The 12,617-nt window shown below is 40.2% G+C and overlaps 2 protein-coding genes across 5 annotated transcripts; one reads left to right on the top strand and one right to left on the bottom strand.

Annotated features, from left to right (window-relative positions):
- Positions 1 to 1,182: 1,182 nt before the first annotated feature.
- On the bottom strand, positions 1,183 to 5,171 carry LOC112273104 (ABC transporter G family member 6). The gene is made up of 5 exons (XM_024501500.3): positions 3,937 to 5,171; positions 3,490 to 3,783; positions 3,130 to 3,372; positions 2,625 to 2,999; positions 1,183 to 2,285 (listed from the first exon to the last, which is right to left on the bottom strand). Exons 1-5 carry the CDS (start codon positions 4,690 to 4,692, stop codon positions 1,494 to 1,496), a joined length of 2,460 nt encoding a protein of 819 aa, XP_024357268.1. The 5' UTR covers positions 4,693 to 5,171; the 3' UTR covers positions 1,183 to 1,493.
- A 1,960-nt stretch (positions 5,172 to 7,131) lies between these two features.
- Positions 7,132 to 10,891, top strand: LOC112273155 (uncharacterized). 4 transcript variants are annotated; one of them, XM_024501627.3, is made up of 11 exons: positions 7,132 to 7,275; positions 7,389 to 7,507; positions 7,650 to 7,687; positions 7,826 to 7,932; positions 8,069 to 8,213; positions 8,422 to 8,660; positions 8,846 to 9,167; positions 9,260 to 9,330; positions 9,448 to 9,563; positions 9,677 to 9,779; positions 10,484 to 10,891. In XM_024501627.3, exons 1-11 carry the CDS (start codon positions 7,240 to 7,242, stop codon positions 10,556 to 10,558), a joined length of 1,371 nt encoding a protein of 456 aa, XP_024357395.2. In that variant the 5' UTR covers positions 7,132 to 7,239; the 3' UTR covers positions 10,559 to 10,891. The 4 variants fall into 4 exon arrangements, with proteins under 4 accessions (XP_024357395.2, XP_024357394.2, XP_073385375.1 ...); XM_024501626.3 differs by having other exon boundaries at positions 7,826 to 7,953; XM_073529274.2 differs by lacking the exon at positions 7,650 to 7,687 and having other exon boundaries at positions 7,245 to 7,275.
- Positions 10,892 to 12,617: the final 1,726 nt, after the last annotated feature.

The raw sequence follows: 12,617 nt of genomic DNA, 5'->3' as shown, positions 1-12,617 counted from the left end.
CTCCTTATTTATGCTATGACAACTTAATTCCATAAAAGCATCAAAAAAAAGGTTTTAAAATTATGGAATACATATCAAGAACGTGAACCATAACAAAATTCTAAAAGTAATAATATACTCTTATATCACCAAAATAGAAAAACTAGATAATTTAAAAATAGATAAAAACTAAAATTATGATGACTATTGCCAAATGCAAAAGGACTATGAAGTTTTGAACCAAGATAGAACACAAGAAAGTCATTGACAAGAGTAAAGAAGGCTTCACCTTTACTTTTATATATACTATTTACTAAAGAACTATGTGATAATGTCTTATAGGCCATATAACATGTATCCAATTTATGAGACATGTGCCTATATAAAGAATATTTTATAAAAAGTTTAAAAAGATTATAAAGGATATTGGATGATTTTTGATAATTACAAAAACTTCCAAATGATTGTAGAAAGTTCTAAAGATTTATGAATATTTGCAAAAAATGGTAAAATTTAAGAAATATTCAAAAAAATATTAGAAAGTTCTAAAACCAAGTTGAGGCCAAATTTATTACATGTTCAAGATTCAAATATAGATATAAATATATAATATTTTAATAATTTTAGTTATATAATTTTTAAAATTATTTTAAAGCAACAATTATATGTTATACTATTATAAGAATTTATTATAATTCTAAATTATAAATTTCTAAATTTAAAATATTTTTAAATATAAATTTATTATATTATTAAATTTTATATTTTTATTAATATTTAGATATTTTATATAATATATGTAAAAAAAATTCAAAATCAATATTATAAAAATATTCATCTATATGTTTTGATGAATCCGAAAAAAATTTATAGAATTGCAACAAAAGATTAAAAGAAATCTAATTTTTTTCACCTCCATATAAGTATTTATATGTTATAGAGTTTGATATTTTAAACTTTAAAAAAATGAAATTAATTTTTAATTTTATAGATTTAATTAAAATATTATAATTTTGAAATAAAATTCAATAGAAATTTCACATCAAGATTGGAAATTATATTAGTAATTAAATGTGTAGAAATAAGTGGTATAAAAAATGTTAATCTAATAGTTAAAAGTTTAAAGAGACAAAAGTATGTTTCCAAATGAACAAGGTCTATTAAAAATAAAACCATGTATGAGACAAAATGTAAAGTCATGCATTTTGGTGTTGTATATTGGCTTTATTTCATTTGAAGTTAATTGATTTGTCTTATTCAAAATACTATATGTCAACCTTAACTAATACATGAGGTATTATCAAAAAAAATTGACAAGGTATCACACACCACATGCATATCTCTCTCTCTCCATGTATATAAATTTAGCCTTGTTTCCTTTCGTGAAAAAAGAATGCATATCACGGCAAGGCCAACAAAATGGAAACATGGCTCAAAGATAAGAAAGAAAGAGACAGATCCACGGTGGACGATAGACACGAGGGCGGGAAGGAAGGAAGGAAGGTGGCGGGAGTCTAAGGGCGGGAGTGGCGAGCGAGGGTGCGCACCACAACGTAGAAGAGGCAACGGAAGAAGACGCCGAAGGCGACGGTGACGCCCAAAAACAGCCACTTGCTCAGCGCCCGAATGTCCTTCGCCGCCAGAATGTCGCGCCCGGCAAGGATACAAGACCCCGGATTCAAGTCCGCGTAAGCCGACTGCTGCAACGCCGGCAATGAGCGCATATACACCAGCATATTGTCCACCACACTGCTGTTCAAGCTCGCCAATGGCGTCCCGTGCAACATCTCGCGCCCATACTCATAGCATTCCTTCGAATGCTCGAACTCGTTGATGAGCACCGCCTCGTATGGGTACTTAATCATGGACAAGTAATGCAACCAGCGCCAGTACACGGGGATGCGCAGCCGGGAGATGAAGAACCCGCTGAGCAGCAAGAAGTAGGCCAGGATCGCCACACAGATGGTGTAGCCGAGCATGACGTTGGGCATGACGGACGAGAGCAGCGTGACGAAGGAATTGCCTGCCCAGAAGGAGGCCCACACTATGAGGTAGAAGTAGAAGAAGCCTGAGCCCCCGCCCGCCAGCCCCACCGGCCACCACACCACCACGCAGAACCCGATTGCGAGAATGGCTAGGAAGGGGATGTAAATGATGGCGTGCGCCAGCACGTAGGACGATTTGCGGTACGCGTTCGTCGCTGTTTCTCTCATGAAGATGTAGCGCTCTTGGAGGAACACGGGTAGTGCGTCTGCGCATGTGTAGAATGTTGTTGACATCGCGAACGCGAAGAAGCCGAATCGCTCCTGGAACAGTCAGAAGATAGGGAACTGAGTATGTATTTGCCTCGCGAATTGATACTTGAATGTACGTGAATCAATTCATGCTGCCACTGCTGCTTCCACCACTTGTTGTAAGAGGAGTTCGTTTTGTTGAAGTTTGATGGTTAGAATGACGTTCTTGATTCAGTTGCTGTGTGCGATGACGGACCCGTTTACGAGTTGGATGTGAGTTTATGAAAGTGAGTGGGTCTTCCCTTTGGTGCCCCGCTGCTGTTGAATGTTCAATTTCATATCCGTCTGATTGAGGAGGCATGTGTTTAGAAGAGGTAAAGAAACACAACCTAAAAATTCACATTGACGTACCTGGACGCCCATGGGTGTGTGATCGAGGTGCCAGAAAATGGTGGCGAGGACAAAGCCCGTTATCATCACCGTCACCAGTCGCATCCAGAAAAGCTCCGGCGTCCGCTTGATGTTCTTCCACGATCGCTTCACCAGAACTATGATCTCGTCGAAGAATGGATTCGCAAACGCGCTCGTTTCGTTCGTCTTGTGTAGGAAGTCGAGGCTCTCGATCTTCGACTTCTCCGATGACGACTGTGTAGCCACAAGGTTTTCGTATAACGGGACGCTCGACATCGCCGCACCTGCATCGGGGAACTCCTCCGCCATGGACTTCGGGGGCCTGAACTTCGCTTCCCACGCCTTGCAATACTCCACCAGTTGCATGATCCCTTCCTGAATGGTGCCAAATTTCTTTGGTGAGGGCATTTTGTGGCTGGGTAGTGCAAGAGTGGTTTTTGGATTGCTGAGAGATTTGGAGACCAAAGGAGGGAATGGTAGATGGAGAGAGGGTAATCGGACTTACTGGGGATGCGTGGAGTTCTTGTATGAGATCGAGTGCATGTTCGGTGCTGTTCTCATATTTCGGAACAGGGCTGCCGAATTCCTCGAAGAAGAGGTGGAGTTGCGCGGGGGTGCCGCCGTATACTTTTTGGCCGAAGGCAAGGATGATCATGCGGTCGAAGAGACCTAGAATGCGGTAGCTCGGTTGGTGTATAGATAGCACCACCAAACTTCCTGTCTGTGCAATTTTTCGGAGAGTGCGCACCTGGGAATAGATCAGAGTTAGGAACGAATTAATGTGACCATTTGACGAACGAAGAAGCGTAAGTGGGAGAGGAAGAGGAGTATCTTGAGGCCGAAGGTAAGTGATCGATCGACTCACCACCAGGTAAGCGCTCGTAGAATCCAACCCCGACGTAGGCTCATCCAAGAAGAGGATGAGTGGATCGTGGACTATGTCAATGCCAATCGAAACACGGCGCCTCTCACCGCCTGAAACACCCCGACGACCCTCGTCTCCGATGATAGTGTTTGCAACTCTCAGCAAACCGAGCTGATTCAACAAATTGCTCACTCTTGCAACTTTGGCCGCCTTTGATATCGATGATGGTAATCTAAAGAATGCGGAGAACATGAGCGTCTCTCTGACTGTGAGCATCGGGTATAGTAGATCATCCTGCGGGATTTCATCATAAACTGAAACGGATTAAACATTCCAAAATCCATGGGTGCAGAGAACTTCTGAGCTAACAGCCGATTACGCTAACCAATGTCTAGGTGGGGGTGGACGTTTCTTGAGCCCTAAACCTGTCAAAGCAGGAGTTCAAACCTGCATGACGTATGCCGAAATGTTGCGGAGGAGACGCTCGCTACACGGTTTGCCGTTTAATGTCATAGTCCCCTTCACAGCATATATTCTGTGCGCAAGCGCGTCAATTAGCGTTGATTTGCCAGAGCCACTAGGTCCCATCACGGCCAGAAGTTCCCCATCTCTGGCGTCGCCTGAGATATCATTCAGTAAGTGCAGTGGCTTGGGCTTGTTACCTTTAAGGCTTGGAAACAGAGCACCCTTACACCGCTGCCATCGGGATTGCCTTTCGCATACCGTGTAGGTGAGACCGGTGAATTGGAGATACAATTTTGGAGAAGGCTTGTCATCTTGGTCTTGTGAGGAGTTTTTCACGTGGATAATCTTGTGCGATTCTTCTGGGGGTTGAGTGATGGGCTCTGGAATTCTGCGAGAAGCTGCATTGAAGCTGGAATCGAAGTATCCACCTTCAGTTGCCATGGAGCTTAGTCTTTTGTTGGTGATAATGTCAGGAGACTGCAATAGTGACCTTGATGATCCTTCGAAATCGGACACGAAGACAGAGTTTGAAATTGGTGTAGTGGGGTGAAGCGGTGAATTTAAAATTGATCCTCCTTTCATCCAAGCTGTCTGGCTTGACAGGGGTTGGGAATGTTCGGCGCCTCCGGGAAGCTCCAGCTCGTTCCTATGTCGTGATACTGATTCTACCGAGGATTTGTAGCTATTTTGTAGCTCTTTGATGCGCGGACCTTTGGCCTTTGCAAGTGGTTCCGCCATAACGTAGGCTCTTCAGTTTGTCAGAATGTCGTATGACTTCGACTCTAGGTTTTATGCACCAAATACTTCGAGAATCCTGGTATTGATATTCCTTGATTCTTGATATGGATTGCCACGAGCCTTTCTCAAGTGATGAAGAGTAGGTCCCCACAACCTACCCTGTTCGCGCTCCTGTGACATCACTCTAATGTGCTCACCAAATCGTAATCAAAGTCATGTCTACAACTTATCAGTCAAACGGTGGCATCTGCAGCTGATCAGTCGGGATGGACGAAGACCTTCACGAACTAGGTCTTGCGTACAAATCAAACGCTTGCGGAAGCACATAGCGTTACAATTGGGGAAGTCTCAATCCTCTTTGCAATTTCTTGTCCTACTGGAACTTGTCGGAACAGAACAGACCAACAAAGCGGTACTGTTGCATAAAAACTTGCAACATCTTCCCATCCTACATGTTTTTGAAACATCCCCACAAGACATTATATTTGAAACCTCGAAGAGCAAAGTGTGAGGGAACAGGGATGTCTGTCTGTACTTGAAACCTCGTCTGTTTGGATGTGCAGGTCACTCATAATGTCAAAAATTTATGCGAAGGCTATAACTGCCTGTAGCATGGAAAAGGCTATAGAGAATGTTTCGCCATCAACGGGCCAGGTGATAGGTCCAGAGCCATGGTCATGGATCTTTGCATATCGCAACCACTGGTGTAGAGGAATGTCGTACTTGGCTCTTCAAGCATCCCCTGCCTTTTCCCGACTTGACAGAATAGTTACGAGAGCAGCGTACTAATGCGTGCAAGTCATGCTAGAGTCTATAACAACTGTACTTCACTCCACTGATGAGGTCATAGCTTAAGGTCTTAGCTTGCATTTATGTTTCATGCATTCTACATGCTGAGATATCAAGTTTGGTTGCAATTATAACGTGGCTGATGGGGTTTCATATAGAAGTAGTTGATCTTGTAACTGCAATGAGCTAGTTGTCCCGAACATGTGTGGCAAAGAGCACAGACACACTGACTAGTGTCTGCAAGGTGTTTGATCATAGTTCCATATCTGGTAACGACTGAACTACTTGATGAATTGTTTTGCAGAATGACTGCTTCGAAAAGCCTTATGACTCGGTATTCATCAGGATCTAGGTGTCCCAAAATGAGCAGGTGGGCACAACCGTGAATCCTAAAACTTAACTATCATCTTGATCAGCCACATTTGTCAATGAAATGCTAGCCACTGCTCACAATATTGCACATCGAACGGAATATTTTCTCGATTCATTAATGCACTGTCCTGCCCCGGCCAACATGTTGGTGGGTCAGAAAGGACATATGCACTTGCACAAGTTTGATACTTTTGTAGGGCTGAGCATTGAGCAGCCACACAATCCTCATATGAAGCGGGTACAAAACAGAGATTAAGACAAAGAAGCATTATTAAATTACTGAAACAATGTTTATCACCCAATTAGACAGATCTGTGCCATTTATATGACATTAATTGGATGATGGCTAGAATTAATCAAAATAATACTGGAGAAGGTTTAAAATGTGTTGGTGTAATTAAGAATTTTTTGTCTAATATCACCCATGACACAAGTGGGAAAATTGAAAGGAAAAAGAACAAACAAACAAGCATAAGTCGTGCATATACAAAAAAAATAAAAATAAAATAATGTATTGCAACAATAATTCTAGTTATTAAAATTTAAAATTTTGATTTATATATATATATATATATATTATAAAGTTTTAGTTGAATGTGTTTGCATGGATATTCAAAAATTATAAAGATATATTTTAGATAATGTTGAGTAGAATGGACTTAGTTGCCTTGCATAAAAATAAACATTAATTTATTTACAAACAATAGATGCATTATCAGTAGATATATTAACAGGCACTTATATTTTTAGTTTTTTTTGCATTCTTTTTGCTCAAAGTTTCTAATACCTTTTTCAAAATTATTTAAAATTTAGAAAGAAAGTTCATATTTACACATACATAAACCCATATATACACACAATTTAGCTGAATTTGTTAGCAAATTTTTTTTGTAACGAAAGAAATTGGACTCTTGCATCCAAAAAATTTGATTCTTGCAAAATTAAAATTAAAAATTAAAAAAAACGCACACGATCTCAATATCATGAAAGAAATTGAACAAACTTTAGTTTTGGAAAAGATATGCAAAAGTACACTGTATTTATTTTGTTAATTCATTCATGCATGTCGTTTCAAACTTCTTCTGGGTAATGTGTTTTGATCTTGAACTATCTACTTCACTGTAACCGCCCATGACCAGATTTGCGGCATTGCAAAGATCCTCTCCAGAGCTAGTAAGTTACCGTTGTGAACCCAAGTCCCTGGGTAAAAAAGAGAAAATAACCACGCATGGGAAACTCCGCCAAGAATTTGAAACAAAAGCCGATGCAAATAGTTTCACATTCTGTTGCTGGACGGGCCCACTTCAGCTGAACTTGCTGGTTGTTGTTGTTGTTGTTGTTGTTTATTTGTTTGTTTGTTTGTTTTGTTTTGCCGACGCTTGTGTCATGGACAGCTCCCAGTTGGGCCCTTCGTCTCTGCACGTAAGTTTCCCTGGCACACTCCCATGTCAACAGATCTTGGTTTCTCACTTGAAAACTTTGTGGAAAGAATCCGTTGCTCACGTTTCATGGCGGAATCTCGGTGTGTGTTGCAGCTGATTGCAGTGCTGGGTGATGTGTTGGCCCGAGTGCAAGCTATTCACGCCAAGGAAGAGTATGGCCTCTCGCAAATCGTGAGCTCCATCAAGTTTGTTAACCGCACTGTTGATGCGTGGTCAGCTTTCCCTTGGAGCCTCGTCTTCCTTTCTCGTTGTGATTCCCATGCTGCATTCAGACTGTGGGGATCGTTGGCTAGTGTATTAAATCTGTGCGAGACTCTTTGGTTGGAACCCTAACTGGGATTGTTGCGGTTCTAGGATTAAGTCCAGTCAAGAGCAGCCTGAACCCTCGGAGTGTAAGCTACTCACCTGCTTGGTCGCTGCATTACCTTGCCATTATTGGAGCTGAACGTGACTTCAATCCAAATGTTGTCACGAATTTTCAATTCTTAGAGTGGATGTGCAATTGGCGCATGAGTTGTTTTGATGTGCAGATCATGTGTACGAGTCGAACCTTTCTGAAATGTCGAAATCTATTGATGCAATTCTGGGAGAAGCTCGATTCGTTAGGAACGAACCTAAGCATGCTGCAACCGCTAAGGTGCTTTCTGCACCATTTGAAGTAAGTGTAAGGGAGAGTTAGTGAAGAAAGTGTCGGCCTTGCTTTGAATCAGCTGTTACTTCCCACGACGACTTTAGATCGAGGATCTTAAAAAGGCATTTAATGTGATGGACAGGGGTCTCTCGTCACCCCCGACAATACCAAGATGCCTCGGAAATCTAAAGCAGCTGAGCACAATAAAACTTTGGAACGGTTCTCCCATGCATTGCACATGAGGCCAACGAAGATGGTCACTGCAAGCGAAGCTGGACAGGAGCCAGGTTTGTTTTACTACAAATCTGGCATGTACATGCTCAGCATGAGTGTGCGTAAATGTGGAGGGATGGATGAATGATTTAATGTTGCTGCATTCCAACATAGAAAGCTCACTTGCTGAAGGATTTAAGAAGTACTTTGAGCAACTTTGCAGCAAGGTTTGATACAGCATGATCAGATACTGATAAAAACTTGAAACTTCGAACTCTGCAGAACAGTCCACATTATCAGCTGCGCACGAATTATTGTTGAAGTGGATGGAGACGGGGAAGGGTGGGTGGACCATGAAGCATACAGAGAAACGTCGTGACGGTGTAGCGTGGAGGCAGAGTTCATGTGCCAGTGATGATGATCCTGAAAAGCTTCGATCGGAGAGGTCGAATGCTGCCAGGAGGAAGTTCTTGGACTCCTTGTGGAGTATTCAGAACACTCCGGCTGGCTCTGAGACGAAGGTAAGCCTGGTGAGGCAATCCTTTTTCAATTTTATACTTGTTCATGGGTCAAGCATGCAGCGTTTTCCCCGTGACTCCGAAACATTCTTAACTTGGTAAGGACATCAGGTCTGAATTGAAGAAGATACAACAAAACCCAAACCCACCTTGACACTTACCTCATGTGTTCATGGGAATTCCTGCAGGCCGAGGATGCCGCTGCTGGGTGTGATTTGGATCAGACCGGCTCTGGAAACGATGACTCAAGCACATCTTCAATACAAATGCAGATTAAGACAACGACGCAAAACATGCAGAAAAACGTGAAGGAGTTGCAAGCATACTGCAAACTATTTCACGAGCAAAACCCGCAATTGGAGCTCCTTTCCCTAGGAAGATTTAGTTACCCTTACACGAAAGATTCTAGCAAAATGATTCTCCAACGTCGCCCACAGCCGGAAAACCAACGGAAGTCCGCGGCGAACGATGACTCCTGGCTTCCCGCAGAATTCTGCTGGAACATTTTAGGTCCACCCGAAGTTCTCATCTCTTCCAATCTACTAAACTCTAATTCATCACTCCATTGCTACCGGATTGCGAGCTTCGTCATGTGTGTGCAGGCAAGCAAGCCGAGGCCATTCTAACAGAATTCAAGTCACGAGAATCGACCACTTCATACTCAAACCTGCAGGTACACACACATCTCTAAGCCACAATGAGCTCAGAACATGACACAAGATACCTGATGAACCCAACTGAAATTGCGAAACTCCATCACATCGCTCAGAATCGTATCATGTAATGGCAGCAAGCTGTATCGACGACGCGATTGATGCACTCGCTCCACACCAACCTCTTCCACTGCCATCTGCAGATCATACTGGGCCGTGATTTCCTCCTCGTGCTCTCACAACCAAGCAGCAGGTGATATAACTCTCGCATGCCTTCTCCAATTCCACACACAATGCATTCATTGCAAAGAAGGCGATCAGGGGCGTGGCTGACACATCCGAGAGGGGGGGGGCATGTTGTTTCAGGTGTGATGCTGTGTGGGGCAGTGCGAGCGGGTACAAGTGCTTGGCGATGGCGCACAGCGTGGTGTGCCGCCATGGCCGCTCTCTAATGTCCATTGCGCGTAGGGTACATGGCCGCTAACCACGCTCCCGCAGCGTCACGGTCTCGCCGCCGCGCGCTTTTCCTTTCTATTCTTTTCTTCTTGTGGTTTTGGTTTGTCTAACTTTTATGGTTTACTGAAATGTTTATGGTGAACTTTTAGCATCTAAATTTGGCAGTGATGTAGTAGATCATTCCATTCGCAAGTTGAAAATCATTCTCGTTTGACCAGTTATTTTCAACACTTCATTCTTAACTTCAAACAAACTATTGAATTCCTTTCCAGTATTAGGCTCATATTTATTATATAAGGAAGGTCATCGGAGACAAATCCAAAAGATAAACAAGAGATAAAAACCTTCTCCCATTGGCCGCATGCATCATTGTTTTCATCAGGAAAACTGAACCAAAACTAAATCAAAACGCAGATTGACTGAGATATTGACTGCTACGTTTCGGGATGTTAACACGCTGTTTCTGGATGTTAACGTGTTGTTTCGAGATGTTGCATACATTCTATGTTCCGTTTGCAATCGTTATAACAAAGGTCTAAATTGCTCATCGCATTGTGCCAAGCTCATTGTGCTCATTTGCATTGTGCTAATCGCATTTTTCTCACACCGTCCTGGAGTATGACTAGCCACCTCCCCGACACTAGCAAGCTGTCCCTAGAAGAGTGGTGTTCGGTTGAAAACATGCTACCGACCATTTGTTTTTGTGAACATACTCAGATGTGGATTTTACTCTCACAAGAAGTTCTCGGTTTACCGGCCGGGAAGAAGCGGCTATTTCCATTACCTGCCTAAGTAGACAAGAAAGTCTCGCAGGTACTTGAGATTTGCCTTCAATGTAAACTTTTTTGTGAACTTGTACCAAATTCCGAATATTTGGCGATGTAGACTTCTTCAAACTTTTTGTGGATATCGTTGCGATTTGATTGAGGCTGGGAGAAGCTCACACTCATAGCAGCGCATAAGATTTGTTCTTTGACGTGTCCGAGCATATTTTTTAAATTTTTAAATTTTTATTTATTTATTTATTTATTACTTTTCAGAAATTTTTAAAAACTAGATCAAACTTTTTGTGGATATTGTTGCCATTTGATTGAGGTAAGGAGAAGCTCACACTCATAGCAGAGCATAAGATGTGTTTGTTTACTTGTTCCAACATATTTCTTGCATACTTAAAGAGTTTCAACATCAAATGGATATTCTTTTGTCAAAAGAAGGTATAGAGGCAAGTTATATGGAACTTTACATTTATTACCCTAATACTGCACATGAAGCAAGGATGGTACATAACAACAATTTGTTCATTCAAACAATATAGGAGCTTCAAGAATGTTTGAGAGAACATCACATATTTTTTCTACTTTGTTGTCAAGTTCATCAAATATTGTCTACATCAAAAAAAAAAGAATGATGATGATATATATGTACAACTTTATTTTAGTAATAATACCAACAAAAGATGTTATAATCTTCTAATTTCCAATGAAAATGTAGTTGTTGTGCTAGACAATGGAACAAAGATAGAAGGAATGCAAGATATAGTTGTTCAATAGAGAGGAGGTACATTGCAACAAATTCATGACCAAATGAAATAGAGAAATATGAATGCCAATGAAGATGGAAGTAAGAATATGCAAAATGCACATATTATTCAAATAGAATTTTATTCATATCAATTGTTTTGTAGTATAATAAGTATTCAATTATCTTATGAGGTAGAAAGTTACTACAATAATTTATTATGGATGCTTAGGTAATAACAAAATAGAATCAATTGAGATACATCGACATAAATTAAAACAAGTCATATGTAAATGTATATTAAGGACTAGTAGATATTTTTATAGATATGCAAAACCAAAAGTTGATATCCAAAATTTAGGATAGAGGATAATTCTTTTGTCCTTTCATATTGAAATTACAAGAAACCTATTTGAGATTTTTCAAGATTCTATGGCTATTATTTTATACTTTCAACATCCAAATATATTTGGTACAATGATTGCCAATCCATGATGGCTAGGGATCTCAAGTACACTTCTTCCATGACAAAGATCCAAGGATTGTTCTAATTTAATAGCAAGAGTATTTGAACTGAAGGGTCATATATTGAATGAAGATATTCATAAACATCATATTTTAAGATATGCACTTACAAGAGTGCATACTATTGAGTTTCAAAAGCAAGGTCTTATACACATGCACTTTTTACTATTTTTTGAACAAAACAGCAAAATAAGAGATTTAGCCAATATTGATAGAATTATTTGTGTAGAATTTTCTATTAAAGAAGAAGATCCATTCTTATTTGAGACAATTAGCACCTACATGGTTCATGGTCTATGTGGACCTCAAAATATACAAGCTCTGTGTATGAAGGATGGAATATGTCAAAAGATATATCAAGAAGTAACATCAATGGATACTAATGGCTATTTCCAATATCATAGAAAAAATAATAGAAGAACTTTCAATGTTTGCAATAATGTTATAGATAATAAAGATGTTGTTCTATACAATCCTACTCTTAGTAGAAAGTATAATTGCCATATCAACATTGAAGTTTGTGCTTCAATTCGTGCTATGAAATATATTGATAAATATATCTATAAGGAATATGATTGTACAACAATGCAAATCGGAAATGAAGATGATGAAGTCAAGCAATACATTGATGCACAATATATTAGAGCTCTAAATGCAACATGGCATTTGTTTGGAATAAAAATGTATGAAGAAGTTCCAAATATGGTTTAATTGGCATTGCATCTTCATAGAATGCATCAAATAATTTTTTATTCAAATAATGATACAAAAGAAGTCTTAGCCTATAAAAAGTGGCAAAAAAAAACTT

The sequence above is a fragment of the Physcomitrium patens genome, chromosome 20 (assembly GCF_059467195.1).
Source record: "Physcomitrium patens ecotype Gransden chromosome 20, ASM5946719v1, whole genome shotgun sequence".
NCBI classification, from domain to species: domain Eukaryota; kingdom Viridiplantae; phylum Streptophyta; class Bryopsida; order Funariales; family Funariaceae; genus Physcomitrium; species Physcomitrium patens.
The sequence above is the reverse complement of the archived record's forward strand: the minus strand, read 5'-3'. Positions and strand labels throughout refer to the sequence as shown.